Genomic DNA, 19,733 nt, shown 5'->3' with positions numbered 1-19,733 from the left:
ACAACCCAGTAACTCTATGGTGGAAAACCTGAAACCATTATGGAATAAAGTCTGGGGACTCAATGTTCCAGCGAAGGTAAAAAACTTCACTTGGTATGCTTGTTAAAACTCCATACCTACGAAGATCAATCTTATGAAGAGGGTGGTGGTACCCGATGGTCTTTGTGACATTTGAAAGCTACAAAACGAAGATACTACCTATGCCATGTATCATTGTTCAAAGTTGGACACCTTCTGGAATTTGACACCAATTTGGAATCACTCCATGTTAAAACAAAGTTTAAGTTTGATTTACATGCTTGGCTTTGTTTTCCCAGAAGATAGGAACCCGAAGCTGTTTATCTAGGTGACGTGGGTGGTTTGTGAAAGTTCAAATAATGTATAAAACACTATGAACGTTTAGATCCCCAATTTACAAATTACCAATTCAAGCTTAATGTCAAACAATTAATGTGCAGAATATGAACATAAGCTTAAAACAGAATTGATAAACAATCTAAACCAAATAAAATCACATCCACAGCAGAAATTAAATGGAAAAGATTAAGGGAAGAGAGATACAAACACAAGGACAACACACGATGTGTTATCGAAGAGAAAACCGAAACTCTCGGCGTAAAACCTCTCCGCCGCCCTCCAAGCGGTAAACAATCCACTAAAGAATGTAGTTGGGATACATGAACAACAGAAGACCCTCCAACCCTAATCTACCCAATGTACCTAAACCCTCCAAGCTCCTACTCCAACGAGGTTATGCCGAACCTATTTCTTCTTTAGCTTACCGGATTCCGTTACTTGACCATAGCATCAACCAATATGAAATTGGTCCCTTCTTAACTGCTTCCCAAACAACAAATGGTCTTCTCATAGATATGGGTATGGTGAGAAAAGGTTTTGGTAATGTACCTCTCAAGGATTTGACAATGGAGAGGAAGAGAGTAGAGGAATTTGAAGAGTCTCTATGTGAAGATTGTGGATGAATCAATCTTGTTTTTCTCTAAGGTTTCTCTTTCAAAATTCTCTCTAGAAGCTCTCTGAATATCATGGGTATAAGGGTTTATATATAGTAGGGTGAGAAGGAATGTGAAAAGTTAGTTTTTCCCAAACAGGGTGGTCTGGCGACTTGGCCTCGCGACTGGGCTGAGTCGCGAGTTCAAGCCTCGAGCTAACGGCCTGGCCAACCTGGGACTTTTGTCCTGTCGTGCAACAGCTGGCATGACTCTTCAACTCCCCTACATACTCCACACGTGTGCCAGCTTTGGTGGCTTGCCAGTCGCGAGTCACCCATGAGTTCCAACCGCAAGTTTCTGCATCCTTGCACAATCTTGAGCATTTTTTCACACTTTCTCGCTCACTACCCTTACATGATTCCCACCTAAATACAGGGTTACTAATTGCTAAAATACAAGCAAATTTGGTACAGAATAAAGTCAACAAGATGATTGATAAAATTCAACCTTACAGTTTGGAATTGTCGTAATAGTTTGAGATTAGGCAAACCAGTTGCCCCATTGAACTAGCTATTGCAGCTAGCCAAGGAGCGCCTGCAGGAATGTGAGTCTCTCACAGTGAGTCCACTAAGAGGTCGCCCTCTGCAACCATAAGCGATCTGGACACCTCCATCAACCTCATGCTTCAAAATTAATTTCGACGGTGCTACGTTTGAGAAGGAAGGAAGCGCTAGCCTGGGCGTGGTAATTCGAAATGGTGCTAGACAGGTTATGACATTGCTCTCTCAGCTAATATCATTGCCTCACTCTGTCATCGAGGTAGAAGCATTGGCTGCACAACATGGAGTGGAACTTGCACTGGAATTGGGCTTCTATAATATTGAGCTTGAGGGAGCTCAGCTGGCCTAATTAGTTCTCTCAATGATGGTCACGGGACTCTAGCTCAATATGGTCACATTGTAACAGATATTCATTACCTTGCCTCGCAGTTTTCTGTTTTCAATTTATCTCTTGTACGTAGGCATTGTAACAAAGTGGCTCATTCTCTGGCGAGAAGAGCACTCATTTCATCACCCTTGTCAATCAGGATGGAAGATGTACCTTCAGATGTTATTCATGTACTACATGCTGATTTAAGCACACTTCCTTAATAAAATGTTTATCCGGATTCTCAAAAAAAAAAAAAATGTTCTTAATACACATTTAAATTTCGTTTCAATCCAATTTTTTTTTTATTCAATCTATGAACTTTTTTTTTTTTTGTTTGGATTGTAAGTCTTGATCGTACCTTCAAAATCTTTGATGAGATGGATGTGTGAACGATGTTGGCATGGAAGACTAGGATAGCAGGATTAGCATTGAATTGATGCGAGTGGTAATTGCATACATTCTAATGGAAATTGGGGTCTCGTACCAAACAAGTTTGACTACCACGCTCTCTTTGTGTAGTCACTGTTTTCTAGTGAAGTATGTGTATCTACCTTTTTGATTGAATGGCTTGCATGCGTGGAAAAGATGAGACCTTAATTAGTTCGAGCATTATGGTATAATGTTGATTTGCTTGGTTGAGCTACTCTACTCGACACCGTTTTCTACCTCATTGACTCCTTTTTCAGGAGAATTTAGAATTTATCATTCCCCGATTCTCTGCTAAGTGTATTAGGACAATCTAGTCTTTTGCTATGGGATTTTCTTAATAAATCATTGGCCTGGTGGAGAGTCGTGAACTTCTAACCACTAATCTATCATCTTTTCTTACAATAAAATTACTGTGTGTGTGTGTCATGCACCTCTGATCTACACCAATGCATGGTGGTCATGGAAGAGCGAGTATCTACTGGCGTGCAAGAGCAAGATTTGTAATCTCTTTTCTTTTTTTTCTTTTTTTAATGTCAGAATAGGAGGAACTAGAAGGAATCTGCACCAAAACGTAGTGTGTGTGGTCTGGTGAAAATTAAGGTCATAAGTGCTTGTTGCAACTAGATCTGCTCTACCATGAGCCGTGCTCAAGGCTCAACACTATTGGTCTAAAACCCAAGCTTTGATTTGTTGGGTTCTAAGTAAGGGTGACGCCATGTATAATTCAGGGAAGTCACAGGACCACCTGACTAGAAAAAAAAATTATATACCTTAAAAAATGAATTTTAAATTAATACAGGTTGTTGACCACCCTAAAAAAATTAAAAATTAAAAACTTGAACATCATAAATTAAAATTTGAGCATATTAAAAATAAAAATTTGACCTCTCCAAAATTTTGGTTTGTTGAAGATTGAACAAAAAAATTACGAGAAACGTTATGTTCACAATATTTCCATAACACTTTCACAACAAATCCTAAGTGGTAGGTTGTTATTAGCTATTACTGATGGACAAAAAAGTAATTTTTGTGGTATGTAAATTAGAACCAATAACAAATTGCTACCTAGAATTTGTTGTAAAAATTTCGTGAACATTGCATTTCTCAAAAATTACCCAAACAATCAAATTATCCTAAAAGCCCAAAATCAAATGAAAATACATATTTTCAAACAGCTAGTCAGTTAGTCTATTACATAAATTTGTTGGATTTATGTAATACATCTTATACATATGCATATGCACTAAATGATGCATCAATACTTTATTGAACAAGATTAATGTATGGTTTAATGCCTAAGTTGAATATGTTGAATGAAATTATAGTTTACTATTTATTCTTTTGCTAGCACTATGGACACATTTCTTATTATAAAGAAATCACTTGCATTGCAAAATTCATCTTCTAAGAAAAATGGCATTGACTTGAATAATCTTCTTCAAGATCTTAAGCCATGAGAAAATGTCTCATCTTGTCATCCTAATGATCAAGATGAAATAAAATAAAATAAAAAGCATATTTACAAAGAGGTTCTTGTCAACCTTTTGACCATAATTTTCCTAAAAAAGAAATTAGTGGAGCATTGCATCAATTTAATCCTGATTAGTTTAAATAATACAAAAGATTGGTTGGAACAGATCATAAAAAATTATGATGCATTTTGTTCATGTTATTACTTATTTTGGCAAGATGTTGGTAATTCAATAAGAGATTAGTTGTTAATTTAATGATTACTTGATTATGTACGTTGAAAAGATGTAGTTGATAACATTAATAATAAAACTATTATACAACGATTTCAAAATATGAAAAACTCGTAAAATGAAATTTTAAAACTTTATATATTTGGGCATTTTTCTTTTTTGTGATGTCGATATATTCAAGTTTTATTTTTATTAAATTTTGTTTAATTTAAGTTTTTTAATGACCACCCTAAAAAAAATTCCTAGAGCCGCCATTGGGTTCTAAGGGGGATCAACGACATTGCAATTTGGTGGTTGGGTTTTTCGTTGGATCTTGTTGGGTTTGTTTTTACTTTTTATGTGGCTATGTTTGGATGTTTATGGATATCTTATGGTGGTGATTCGAGAGAAAATGTAAATTTGAGAAAGGATGGGGAAACATTTTGATATTTAGGGGGTGGGAAAATAATAATATTTCAATAAAGTAGCAATAAAATATTGAAACTGATGTAGTTGTCTATAAATAGTAGATTAGTTAATTAAAGTAATAAAAGTGGAGTTTTTAGATTAATTTAGACTAAATTAAATATGTAGAGCCTAATGTGAATGCTGTTAGTTAGACAAATCCCTAGCCACCAGTACTGCAGTACTCTCTCTCCTTTTTGCTTTCCATTATTGTTTTAAGGTTCCATCATCCAATCTCTAAGACTAAGGTGTGGTTTGGATAGGAATTATTGCGTCTGCGTTTTGTGTTATGCATTTTTCTCTTTTTTTTTTTTTTTTCCTCACGCGTTTCGGCTTTTTTAGGAGACAAGAATCACTGTTCAACACTGTTCACACACTAAAAAATATTAAAAACGGGTCTCACAGTACTATTCACACATTTAAAAATTATTTTACTATAGTGTTTTCAGTTTTCAGTTTCAGTAAAAATAAGTTGAATACAAACGAACCCTAATTGTGATATCTGTGTGTCTTTATTCTAGTTCTTATGCATGGACAAGCCTTCAGAGTTCGTGAAGGTCATGACACTAGTGGCCTAGTAGGTAACGTATGTGAACAAGGCCATGGTTCAATCGCTCTTTCACTGCATGCATAGTAAACACACTATGAAAAAACTCTAGATATGAGCTTGGAACTTAGAAGTTTTCAGTTTTGTATCCTGATGATTACCGTATGATCATATCTTATTTTCCTTGGACTCTACGTTCGAGCTATTCAAATATAAAACAATAATTGAAGAAGGTAAAATGGATATAGACAGTCTCATGAATCAGTCATGAGCGACGGTGCTTTTAGCTTGTGATCAAGATGAGGAATGAAGACGGGGTGTGTGTACATAAGAGGACGGATCCTCCGTGGAGGACGGGTGATAAAGTGGATGGATACAAAGTGGACGGGACAAAGTCACATGGCATCCACATGATTTAAGTAGTCCTCAAGAAACCTCTAAAGGAAATATCTTGCGCCTTACAATTAACACTAATCAACAAAATTGTTATATAGAAAGAATCCCGTAAAACACGTGCTTTTATGAGGATCTTCCTTATAAGGAAAAGTTCCTCTTCCCCAAGAAAGAAAAAATCGGTTCTACGCTACTATAAAAAACCCAAAGCACTCATAAACCAAGGTACGCATAATTTACCTAGCTCTGGCACTCTAGAGTTGTGAGAAGTTTTCTAACTTAACTTTCAGAGGGTCTTTGGCCGGTACCACACCGGTACTCTCCTAAGATCTTCTTGTTCTGTGTTGTGTAGGTGTTGTCTTGAGCACGTGAGGATTATGTAACTTACCGACGATTTTCAGCATCATTAGTTGGCATTGTCTGTGGGGGAGAAGTGTGGACTTGTAAGCCATACTACCACTTTCTAGACAAAGAGTTAAATGTTGCTTACTCGCTCGATGGCAACCACCAACAATGTTCAAGGAGACGAACCACACACCGCCACCCTTGAGAGACAAGTTCAAATTCTCGCTGCTGTCGTAGAATGCCTTACCAAGCAAAACCATGATCTAGAAGAGTAGCTGCGCCAAAAGAACGCGAGGCTAAATACTCATGAGGAGGACCAAGAAGGCACCAGGGCTAAGAGAAAGGACTAAGAGGGGCTGGAAGGTAGTAATGCCCCAAGCAGACCAGAGAGACAGGACACAAGCCATCCATCCGTCGCTGATACCGCTCCTCCTCACATGGTTGCGGAGATGCAGATGATGAAGGAACGAATGGACTTCATGATGAACACCCTCAGAGGATGAGTGTCGAGCGACCTCAATGACTTGGTCCATCGAACTGATTTGCCATTCACCACGACCGTCACTTCGTTCCCCCTTCCAACAAAGTTCTGTATGCTGCAGGTGGAAAGCTATGATGGATCAAAGGATCCCCTAGATCACTTGGAGTCATTCAAGACCTTGATGCACCTTTAAGGAGTGGCAGACGAGATCATGTGCAGGGCCTTCCCCACTACACTGAAGGGCCCTGCAAGGGTTTGGTTTAGTAGGTTGACACCCAACTCTATTAGTACCTTTAAGGAGTTAAGCGCCTAGTTTACCTCACACTTTATCGGGGGACACAGATACAAGAAGTCCACTACATGCCTAATGAGCATTAAGCAACGAGAGGACGAGACGTTAAGGTCATACAAAGCCCGCTTTAACAAGGAGGCATTCTCAATCGATGAAACTGACAACAAGATACTTGTAGCCGCATTTACGAATGGGCTATGGAAGGGCAAGTTTCTGTTTTCCTTATACAAAAACGACCGAAAGATAGCTAGGATAGGAGATAGAAGGGAAGATAAATGCTCTAAGCCTCCCACTGGCAAGTTCGCAAGCTTCACCCTACTGAACACCCCGACTGATCAAGTCTTGATGCAGATCAAGGTTGAAGGAGCCCTGACATTTCTTGGCAAGCTAAAGGGAGACCCTAGAAAGAGGTCCAGAGACAAGTACTGTCGTTTCCACCGTGACCACGGTCATTACACATCTGACTGCTATGATTTAAAGCAACAGATAGAAGCCCTTATCAGGCAAGGGAAGTTACAGAGGTTCATCGGTAAGGAAATGATGGACTAGCCCTAAGAACCACCTGCCCGGAGAGAAAATGATCATCCCAGACCCCCACTAGGAGACATAGGGATGATTGTAGGGGGAACCTCGGCATTTGGCTTGCCTAAGAAGGCGCGTAAAACCTACCTACGGATGGTTCAAAATGTCCAGTTGACGGGATTCATCCCAAAGATGGCACGAATCGAAAACCCTATCATTGAGTTTACAGAGAAAGATGTCAGGCGTCTCCACCACCCACACAACGATGCGCTCGTGGTTAGCGTTCAGGTGGGAGACTATAACACCCACTGAGTCCTTGTGGATAATAGGACCTCTACCGATATCCTCTACTACCCAGCGTTCCAGCTAATAAGGATTGATAGGGAACAACTAATCCCTGTTAACGCGCCACTTGTCAGATTCGAAGGAACAAGGGTACACCCCCTAGGAGCAGCCACTTTGTCCATAACAACCGGAGATTACCCATAGCAAATCATAAGGGATGTCACGTTCCTGGTTATAGACTATTCATCCGCTTACAATGCCATATTAGGTCGTCGTACTTTGAATTCATGGAAGGCCGTAACTTTAACTTACCATTTGATGATCAAGTTCCTAACGAAGTATAGAGTAGGGGAGGTACGAGGAGATTAAGTAACGGCGCACGAATGCTATATTGCTATGCTAGAAATTGACGATCATTTGCAGACTATATGTATAAAAGAGCAACGAACGGTGGCAAAACCAGCAGAAGGATTGGAAGAAGTTCTCTTTGACGACTTCAAACTTGATTGGATTACTAGAATCGGCACTCTGGCTAGCCCGCTAGTCCGGCAAGCACGAATGACATTTCTAAGGGAAAACCAGGACGTGTTTGCTTGGAGCCATGAGGACATGCCCAGAATTGATCCATCCGTCATAGTCCACAGGTTAAACGTGTCGCCCTCTTTCTCTCCCATACGTTAGAAAAAACGTGTGTTTGTGCAGGAGCGTGACAAGGCCATAGCAGAAGAGGTTCGCAAATCACAGGAAGCGGACTTCATCTGAGAAGTGTACTACCCTGACTAGCTGGCCAACGTGGTGATGGTCAAGAAAGCCAATGGAAAATAGAGGATGTGTGTGGACTTCATGGACCTAAACAGGGCCTGCCCCAAGGACAGTTATCCTTTCTCAAGGATTGACATCTTGGTGGACTCAATAGCAAGACACCAGCTGCTAAGTTTCATGGACGCGTTCTCTGGTTACAACCAGATCAAGCTGGACGAGGCTGATCAAGAGAAGATTTCATTCATCACCAGCCAGGGCCTTTTCTGTTACAAAGTGATGCCATTAAGGCTCAAGAATGTGAGTGCTACGTATCAAAGGCTGATGAACAAAATGTTTGTACATCAGATTGGGAGGAATGTGCAAGTTTACATGGACGACATGTTGGTAAAGAGCATACGGGAGGACGACCACTTGAACGACCTCCAAGAGACCTTTAACACCTTTCGATCTTATAACATGAAATTGAATCCAAGCAAATGCGCGTTTGGGGTGACGATAGGAAAATTCCTGGGATTCGTGGTATCCTAAAGGGGTATTGAGGTCAACCTGGAAAAGATACAGGCCATAATGGAGTTAACACCGCCAAAGATAGTCAAGGAGGTATAGAGCCTGAACGACAAGGTAGTTGCATTAAACAAGTTCGTCTTAAGAGCAACGGATAAGTGCCTACCTTTCCTCCGCACATTGAAGAGGTCATTTGAATGGACGAATGAGTGTCAGCAAGCGCTTGAAGACCTGAAGGCTTGTCTTTTTTCCCTGCCATTGCTAAGCCCTTCTAAACCCAAGGAAGAACTGTTCCTATACCTAGCCATCTCCTCGGCCACTATCAGCGCAGCTTTAATCAAGGAAGAGGATGGGGTACAGAAGCCCATGTACATCACTAGTCAAGCACTCCAAGGAGCGGAAGAGAAATACCTAATGATGGAAAAACTCGCTTTCGCATTAGTAACTGCGGCATGGAAGCTCAAGCCATATTTCCAGGCACACATTGTAGTCATCCTAACAGACAAGCCCCTACAAAGAGTAATGAGCAGCCCTGAAGCTACTAGATGGATGGCATAATGGGCAGTTGAATTGAGCAAGTTTGACATACAGTATCGACCATGTACAGCTATAAAGGGGCAAGTAATCGTTGACTTCATCGCAGAGTTCACCCCTATAGAAGGCCAGGGGGTAGAATCGAGCCCACAATGGAGCATCCACATAAACAGATCTTCCAACATATAAGCAGGTGGAGCTAGTATGGTACTCCACAGCCCAAAAAGGGGATAAGGTTGAATGCATGGTCTGTCTTGATTTCCCCATAACTAATAACAAGGCAAAGTATGAAGCTTTGATAGCAGGGTTGGATCTTGCCAAGGCGGCAGGGGCTATAAAAATGGTCGTGTACTGCGATTCCCAGGTAGTGACTAGTCAAGTTAATGGCGACTATGACTGCAAGAATGAACAGATAAAGAAATACCTAGAGCAAGTGAAGAATCGGGTACATGACCTCCAAGTAAAATTTGTTCAGATACCAAGGAAGGAAAATGAGAATGCCGACTATCTTGCTAAAGCTGCATCAGCAGATTACATACGCATCCCTAGTTAGGTACTATCCTTTGTTCAAATCTCACCATTAATAGACGGCATTAGTGTACAGGAAATAGGTCCTAGAGACTATTGGACAATACCAATAATCTCCTACCTGAAGGACGGCGTGTTGCCAAACGGAAAGGAGGCCGCAAGGAAGTTGAAGGTTTAAGCGGCACATTTCATTCTGAGGTGCCTCATCCTCGAGGAGGCAGACTATGTCATATGAGTAGTCCATGAAGGAGTTTGCAAAAACCACTCTGGATCACGGTCATTAGTGCATAAACTAATTTGGGCGGGATACTACTGGCTAACCATGCAGAAGGATGCCCATGCGTACGTCAAAGCTTGTAACAAGTGTTAGAGATTTGGCAACATCATTAGGCAACCAAAGAGGAGCTCACCCCAATGACGGCCCCATGGTCGTTCGCTTAATGGGGGTTAAATATCATGGGCCCCTTCCTAACAGTGGTTAGACGGTTGAAGTTCCTAGTAGTTGGTATAAACTACTTCACTAAATGGGTAGAAGCTGAAGCCTTGGCCTCCATCAAGGAGAAGAATGTATGAAGCTTCGTATGGAAGAACATTATTTGCAGGTACGGTATTCCTAGAGTGCTGGTCTCGGACAAGGGGAAGTAGTTCGACAACGACGCATTCAGAGATTTTTGCTTGCAGCTAAGGATCAAAAACCATTACTCATCGCTTGCCCACCCTCAGGCCAATGGGCAAGTTGAGGTCACGAACCGATCCTTGCTTAAAATCAACAAGACTCGGCTCGAGGGGGCAAAGGGTATATGGCCAGACGAACTATCAAGTGTTTTATGGGCATACAGGACGACGACAAGGACACTTACAAGGGAGAGACCATTTCGACTAGCATACGGAATCGAGGCAGTCATCTTGGCTGAAGTAGGACTTACAAGCTACAGAGTAGGGAACCATGACAAGAACAAAATTGATGAAGCAATGCGCTTGCAGCTTGATCTAGTGGACGAAGTCAGAACAATGACTGAGCAAAGGTTAGCACGATACCAGAACCTCATGGCCAAGCACTACAACTCCAAAGTTAGACACAAGGACTTCCAGGTTGGAGATCTTGTCTTGAGAAAGGTAACAGGTGCCACAAAGGACGCCTTCCAGGGAAAGTTAGGACCTAACTGGGAAGGGTCGTACAGAATTGCATAATGGCATAGGAAGGGAACATACCACTTGGAGACATTGGACGGCCAAAAGTTACATCACCCATGGAACACGGAGCACTTGAAGAAGTACTACCAGTAGGCAGTGACGTGAAATATGACACTTCTCATTTCCAGTTTACATCCTTTTAGTTAATTTTTATTATTTACAATACTTGTAAGCTCGAATGGCAGTTTCCTACTCTCTCTTTTTTCTTTTCTTTTTAAAGAACAATTTCTATGCATATTTATCACATAATAAGAGGAGTTAATCAGAAATACCATGTGTATGCTATCTACATTTCTACATTATCATTGTTAAGTCCACAATGGACAGATTCATCCTAAGGGGTGATCAAGATTATATCAAGACCATAAATGGATGGGTTCACCAAAGAGTGAGCTAAAAATTAGTCCATAAGTGGATGGGTTCACCAAAGAGTGAACTAAAAATTAGTCCACAAACGGATGGGTTCCCCAAAGAGTGAACAAAAAATTAGTCCATTAGTGGACGGGTTCACCAAAGAGTGAACTAAAAATCAGTCCACAAGTGGAAGGGTTCACTAGAGAGTGAGCTAAAATTAGTCCATAAGTGGATGGGTCCATCTTAAGGGGTGGTCAAAAATATATCAAGTCCCTAAGTGGACGGATTCACCAAAGGGTGAGAAAAAAATTAATCCAAAAATGGACGAGTTCGCCAAAAATTGAATTGAGTACATAAGTGGACGGGTTTGTCCAAAAGGATTATCAAAAGTCGTGATAGGACAGGCCCACCCCTGAGGATAGCATAAGTATTGTAAAGTCCACAAGTAAACAAATGGACGGGTATAATAAAATTCTCGAATAAATAGTCAAATTAGCAAGAATTTGGAAATAGAAAGCAACATATGAATGAACAAGCATAAGTGACGGATAAATAGAGATAATTAATAAAAGCCCACAAAAAGGTAAATGTTTACATCTTGGATCGATGGAAGAAAATAAGTACAGTTCTCCCAAAAAAGTTAAAAGCTAGAAATTTACAAAAAGAAAAAATCTACGACTGGACGGCAGAGGTATCTTCGGCCTTCTTCTCCACGGTCTTATCCCCTTCAAGGTGACGGTTAGCGTCTTGCACAGATTTTTCTTGGTCAACATTAACACCATCATTGTCACCTTGAGGGTCAGGGTTGGTCTTATCGACGAAGAGCTTGTTAGTTCCTTTGAAGTAGACGGGCTGGGCATGAGTCTGATCCTGGGTGTCAATGGAAATGTGAGAAAGATCCAGGTCAAGGAAGGAGGCTTTGACCTGATGGAAGCAATTGTCAAAATCGTTAGCAAAGGAGCCACCAAGCTCCTTCAAGAGGGCGTCGGAGTCATGGTATTCTCGCACCGCATCCTTCTTAGTAGGGCTGTAACCCGTTCGGTTTGATCGTTTTTTTTTTTATCCGGCCAACCGAAACCAAAATTTTTGGTTTGTAAAAGTCTCAACCGAAACCGACCGAAATAGTTGAAAAACCATCAGTTTCGGTCGGTTTTTCGTTCAATTCCGGTTTTTGGGCCAGTTGGGCCTTTGGTTTTTTTCCCAAAAATTTTCTGTTTGGGCTTTTTTTTATAAAATCAGTGTAGTATTCAAGCCTCTTGTTTTATGGCCCTTTTATGCTCGAATTAAGTCTTTTTTAGAAACCTGTTTTGGGCCTTTATTAGGAACTAGTTGTGGCCTAGATTCGGGCCTTCTCTATTTTGGTAATGGCCATCTTTGGGCCTTTTTTAGCTTTCTATTTTGGCCCTTTGGGCCCAAATTCGGGCCTTTCCTATTTTGGCCATTTTTGGGCCTTTTTACACATCCATAAAGCATTTTACAAATAAGAAAAAATCACAACCTGCTTTGCATTTTACATTTTTCATAACTTGCTTTTGCTCAACATAAATCCAGAAATACACATTATAGCAGATTCATAAAAAAATTTAAAAAAAAAAAAAAAAATCACAACCTATTACAGATTCATAAATCCAAAAATACAACACATAGCAGATTCATAAATCACAACCTGTCATAAATTCGTAACCTGCTTTAGAGCTTCTATTATACTCATTAAAATACACATCACATATTTCATAAATCCAAAAATAACCTGTCAACATGATATAATCTGTTAACAATACATTTGCATAAGCACAACCTGTCAACACAGATTCATAAATCCAGAAATAATCTAGAGCAAGAAATTGCTCTAGTGCTCAAAGCCTCAAACGAATCTATAACTTGTTACAAGCACCCATCAAATACAAACAAGATTAAAAAATAAATTGTACAAGTCAAATAAAATAACTAGTGCAGATTTCATTACTTCATTAGTAATATATCAATGTTCACATATTGTCCATATGTCAATACCTTCATAATAGCATTATAGCCAAAGATTCAAAATAAATTGGCCATATGTCAATGTCAATGTCAACATATACTGTCCATATTTAATATTTGGCCAAAGACTCAAAATAAATTGGTCATATGCCATTGCCTATTGCCTAATATCATATATTGTCTATGTATTATGAATAGGCCACTGTCAAAGCTCAAAATAAAAGCCCATATCTATACGTAGGCCACTGTCTACTAGTGTCTAATAGCAAAAAGTGCACATATCAATATGTCAAGTTGTTGTCAAAATATAAACTAACAAAACCCTATGTCATCATCAATACCACTCGTCCAAAGAGCAAAGAGCAATCTTCAACCATTAACTTCAATAGGTGTTGGTGTGGACATGCCTAGTTCCAATGTTAATGTAGCATCACTCATGAGTTCTACAAACAAAAAATGAAAAAAAAACATAAAAGTCACTTGACATGAGCTCCAAAAGGAAAGAATTGCTAGTGACATAATTAGCACCCGAAAACCGCAAGGTTGCATCATAGAAAATTTTAAGAAATTTCGAAAAGATCCTAATCTTTTCCCAATCCACATCATCCATTCCCCAAGCAACCTCATGTCTATCATTTCCTTCTTCCTTTGCCTCCTCCCTAATTGTCATAAGAAAATTTGGATCATCTTCCTCCAATCTCTCAAAAGCCTTTTGATACTTCTCGGCCTTCTCCAACATAATATAGGTGTAGTTCCATCTAATGGGCACATTTAAGCACAACTGATTTTTAAAGTCAACTTTCTCCTTCTCCGCACATAACTTAAATGTGCTTTGTCTTTGTGGAGATGATCTCACATATCGCACAGATTTCCTCACCTTCACTATTGTCTCATCCATTTCAACTAACCCTTCACGAATAATCAAGTTCAAGACATGAGCACTACACCTCACATGCAAGTATTTATGCCCTAAAATTGTTGTCTTCCTATGCTTAGTCTTTTTTTGAATAAAAGAAATCAGCCCACTATTAGAGGTAGCATTATCAACTGTAATAGTTAGAATCTTATCTATCCCCCAATCAAGTAAACACATCTCAACCACCTTCCCAAGTGTTTCATCCTTGTGATTTTCCACTAAACAAAAACTAAGAATCCTCTTGTGTATTTTCCAATCACTATCTATAAAATGGGCAGTGAGACACACGTAGTTCAAATTTTGAACGGATGTCCATGTATCTGTGGTAACGTAAACCCGCTGCTCTCTTACGGCTTCTTTCAACTTTTGTTTCTCATCTAAAAACACCTTAAAGCAAGTTTTGGCAATTGTTGTGCGGCAAGGGATTGGATTGAACCTAGGTTGGGTGACAGACATAAACTTCCTAAAACCAAAACCCTCCACAAACCTAAAAGACAGCTTATCTAAAATAATCATCTCTGCCAATGCTTTCTTACATTCCTCAAAATTAAACACCCAAGGCACAAGTCTACCACTACTTTCTCCTTCTTCTTTAGGTTTGAATGCTAGGGTTGATTGCTTTTTTTTTTGTCTTCCCTATAAGAATATTTCAAACATTGTGATTGTATGTGAGTTCTCATGTTTGTAGTGCCATTTAACTTAGTGTCACAAGCATAAGTTGTACCATAGTAGTTACAAGCTACCCTAGGTTCCCCCCCCCCCTTCAATAACAGTGAAATGACCCCAAACAGTAGATCTTTTTTTACCAGTAATAGTATTACCTACACTTGGTGGGAGTGGGGGTTTGCCTTTGTCTTCATGCACATTGGTTGCCCCTTGATCCACTTCATTGTGTTGACCCTTTGGGATTTCTATTGTCTCATTCATCTACAATATAAAATAAAACACAATAAGTCAGCAATTATAAAAAGTAAAAAGTAAAAAATAAAAATTTAACGCCAAAATGAGTCTAGTCTAGAATAAAAAATAAAAACAAAAACAGTAACAATAACACAATAAAAGTCAGCAACAGGAAAAAAAAAAAGAATGAAAAGGACTCTTTACTCTACTCTAGTATACAATAACACAACAAGAAAGAAAAAAAAAAAAAGGAATGAGAAGGACTCTAGTATACAGCAACAAGCCGACAATAAACACGTCGATAAGATAATAATAAACACATCAACATCAAGGCAATAATAAACAAATACCCTAGCATCACAGTCAACTATTAACAAATACACCAACATCACAGTTAAGACATGGGGTTATTGATTTTCAAATTTGTAATATCAATAAGAAAATAACAACTCAACATCACAGTCACAGGTTCACAGCATGTCAACAACAATAAACAAAAATATATCAACAATAAATAAATAAATAAAAAAGAAGCTAACTTTATATATCATAACTCAAAGGCAATCAGCTAACTTTAATAAAGAAACCAACTAGCACAAGCAGCCAAGCACATGGGTTATCGATTTTTTCAAAACCCTAACTTTATTTGCATATAAAACATTAAAACTAGAAAAAGTAAACATCTTGATCTTATGTTGTTACTACAAAATAGAGATTCACTATTTTCAAAACCTAAAACACAAAACAGAGAGAGGGTCAGGGGGTATCGAGATAGGGTTTTCCAACCTTTTGATTTTATACTCTAATTAGTTTTAGTTTAATTAGATATTTACTTAGTTTAATTATAGGTGATTAATCTAATGGGTTTTAAAATGCTATGTTTAAAAAGATAAGCTAGCTGGATCATTTGAATTTTGAAATGAAATGATGGAGGTGCACTGCCCAATTGTGAATCACTAAATTGTTTTAAAATGAAGTAATGGATGGCCACTGGCCAACACAAAGTTGCTAGCCAAAGCATATCTTTTGTTTTTGAGAATAGCCAAAGCGTATCTACTTGATCTCAGATTCTGAGATCAAGTAGATACGCTTTAATAATATAAAATATTATTATTTAATATAAAATAGAATGTAATATTTAATAAACAAAATATAATATTTGACTGAGACAGAGAGTCAGAGTCTCAGTCAAATATTTAAAAAATATTATATATTTAATATAAAATATAATATAATAATATATTTCGGTTCGGTTCAGTCGGTTCGGTGTATTAAAATTTGACATCGAAAACTGAACCGAACTTTTTGGTTTTTTACATAATAAAACCGAAACCGAATTGAAATTTCGGTTCGGTTTCGGTCGGTTTGAAGCGGTTTTTTCGGTTCCTCGGTTTTTTGCACACCCCTACTTCTTAGCCTAACGGAGGTGACGCTTTGCCTCCAAGATCTGCCTCCTTATCTTTAAGAATCTTCTTTAGCGCCTTAACTTGTGCCTCCGACTCCTTCAAGAGTTGCTTTGTATAATCAAGCTTGGAAATTTGGACATCCTTCCAGGCCGTCAGCTCCCTCAGCTCTGAGTCCTTCGCCTCCACCTTCTCCCTCAGACAGGTGATCATCGTCTCGTGGGACATGCATCGGTCCATGAGACCTTTCATCATGACGACCCCCAGCAAGAGTCAAAGACTAATGTTAGAACAAGACAACAAGGGGAAGGAACGGAGGAAAGAGGACGGAAAAACATACCTGAACCAAACTGAATAGGCCCGTCTCCCCCATGGCCTCAGTGGCATGATTGCCCAAGTCTTTATAGTCGTCGTCCTGGATGATGGACAACAACTACTTGAGCACATACCCTGAGTCCTCATGGAGGAGGACGGGGCGTTTCTCGGTGACGAGGTCAGCACCCACATCAGTCCCTTCCCCTTCCCTAATCCAATCTTAGGGGGCAGCTTGCTGGTGGCAGCAGTCTCACCAACGGTTGGCTTTGCAACCATTTTGGATTTCTTAGGTGGATGGTCCACGTTCTCGGACGACTTCCTTTTGGCAGACAAGTGGGCCTAGCCCGTCGCCTTAGGAGGTAAGCTCCCCTCCTGCTTTTCCTTAGTAGCTTGCTGCTTGATAAAAGCTCTTCTCCTACTTTCTTCCATTTCTGCACAAAGGTGGATAGATGAAAGGGTTAGAAGACTTAAAAGCAAAGAAAGAAATCAAGATATTGGGCGACATACTTACGCTTACGAACTTGTTTGTTATAGCGACGGGTTGCCTTAGTTGGTTCAGGACTGTCATAATACCAATGTAGAGTGTCCAAGGTGACGAGCTTAGTCCACGATCTCTCGGACAGCTTGGTAGTTGTGAAAATCTTTCCAAGAAGCTCCACTCCTCAAGTGTGACTTTTGGACGGTCTTGAGCTACAATAGGAGACGGTTAGAATATTAAATATAGCAAAAACAGGTAAAATCCTAATAAAGACGGATACATATCGGACGGGGGCATAATGCCCCAGGTTTTGTCCACGGGCATGTACTCTTGCTCACCAGGATGACACATCCATTCGTCACCTTGGATGAAAAAATAGCAACTCTTCCAGTTCCTATTAGAGTCAGGGGTGTTGGATACTAATCTAAGCAACGGGCTTCTTGGCATGAAACTATACATGCCTCTTGACTGAGTGATTTCGAATGGATGGTAACAATGGAAGAACTCTTCCACCGTCATCCTACATGCCCCGTTGGTCATCACCCCATACAGCACTTCCACGCCTAGAAATACTCTCCAAGTGTTTGGAGAGATTTGGGTGACGGCCAGACCAAGATATTAGAGAAGACGACGGTGAAGAGCACTAAGAGGGAACCTAAGTCCCGCTTTTAGCATTTGCTCATATACACTAATGTCTTCTACACCCTTGTAGTAACATTTTTCACATTTGAGGGGTAGACGCATCGGAATGTTGACGGGTATCTAGTACTTCTCCCTAAGTGTGTTGAAGTGTTATTATTTGATGGATGAGTAGAAATCATTTATCGTCCACAACGGGAGCATAATGAACTCCCTGAATCCATCAGGGCTTATGATGGACTGGATGGGGGGCTCATCATTTCCTATGCCTTTGTTTGAATCACTTTCTAATCTGTCTACGTCCAATTCATCATCTTCCGTGGAAGGTGAGTTGGCAGATGGGACCCTTTCGTCAGAAGAGGTGTTGGGGTCGTCTTGACCTAACAAATATACCTCATCATAGCCTGCTCCCTCGCGGACACACGACTATTCACTCGACCCACTAGACATCTGTCACCTACATGTGACAGACAAACCCTAAGACTCTGATGGTTTACATAGACGACAAGTTGGCGAAAATTAAATAAATGACAAAGGAAATTCAACTAAGGAAAAGCGTACTTACCGATTGAGCAAAGCGGAGAAGGCAACAAGAAAAGGTACGATTGATGGAACACCAAGAAGACGGTTACACCAAATAAACGGTATACTGGTTTGGTAAAGAGGACAGTAGCACTTTGATTGCAGATTCGTTGCATAAAGTAAAAAAGAAAGGTAAAGGAGCACATATATATAGAGGTAACGGCACGGAAGATGAAGGGACACTTCAGTTCGAGCAAGTACCCATTAAAAATGTGCCACATGTACCTACAACATTTATGGCCCTAGCCTGTTAATTAGAACGCATCTCACAAAGTTAAAGTTAGGCCGTCACTCCATGGATCTGTCCTAACATTGTGTGACTGATTCGTAGAGTGAGGTAGCAACTGAAGGTAAAATGGATATAGATGGTCTCATTCTACTAAATCAGTCACGAGTGATGGTGCTTTTAGCTCATGATCAAGATGAGGAATGAAGACGGGGTGCGTGTACATAAGAGGACGGATCCTCTGTGGAGGATGGGTGATAAAGTGGACGGATACAAAGTGGACGAGGCAAAGTCACGTGGCATCCACATGATTTAAGCAGTCCTCAAGAAACCTCAAAAAGAAATATCTTGCCTCTCACAATTAACCCTAATCAACAAAATTGTTATATAGAAAGAATCTCGTAAAAGACGTGCTTTTATGAGGATCTTCTTTATAAGGAAAAGTTTTTCTTCCCCAAGAAAGAAAAAATCGGTTCTACACTACTATAAAAACCCCAAAGCGCTCACAAACCATGATACGCATAATTTACCTAGCTCTGGCACTCTAGAATTGTGAGAAGTTTTCTAACTTAACCTTTGGAGGGTCTTTGGCCGGTATCACACCGATATTCTCCTAAGGTCTTCTTGTTTTATGTTGTGCAGGTGTTGTCTTGAGCACGTGAGGATTGTGTGACTTACTGACGATTTTCGGCATCATCACTAATTTTCCAATAATGCAATTTATTATGATTGAATCTTAAAATACAATTAGAACAAAGTTTAGCTACAAAATTATAGTTGTAGCCTAAGGCTACAGCCTTACTCAATATCTTTTTATTAGAGGTGAATTTTGACAAATCCACCATTAGATTACATCTTCTTCTTATATACTTCATGTTTGCAAAATTTCTAAAAAATTAAAGATCAATAGCTATGTCATCAATAAATGGTTTAAATTGCAAGTTTTTGTAGTTTAAAATTATGTATAAAATATGATCTCATAGATCATATAGTAAATAATATCTTATTGTCACAAAATTTGACATATGTATTAAGAGCATAAAGCAATCCAATGGTTAGATTTTCAAAATATGTAGTAATATTAAAGATATTGA

The 19,733-nt window shown here is 39.5% G+C and overlaps 1 protein-coding gene across 1 annotated transcript; it reads left to right on the top strand.

Moving 5' to 3' along the window:
* Window positions 1-6,589: 6,589 nt before the first annotated feature.
* On the top strand, window positions 6,590-7,063 carry LOC126719485 (uncharacterized). The gene has a single exon (XM_050422034.1). It carries the CDS (start codon window positions 6,590-6,592, stop codon window positions 7,061-7,063), a length of 474 nt encoding a protein of 157 aa, XP_050277991.1.
* Window positions 7,064-19,733: the final 12,670 nt, after the last annotated feature.

The sequence above is a fragment of the Quercus robur genome, chromosome 3 (genome assembly GCF_932294415.1).
Source record: "Quercus robur chromosome 3, dhQueRobu3.1, whole genome shotgun sequence".
Lineage (NCBI taxonomy): Eukaryota > Viridiplantae > Streptophyta > Magnoliopsida > Fagales > Fagaceae > Quercus > Quercus robur.
Note: the sequence above shows the minus strand (reverse complement) of the source record. Positions and strands in the feature narration are given on the sequence as shown.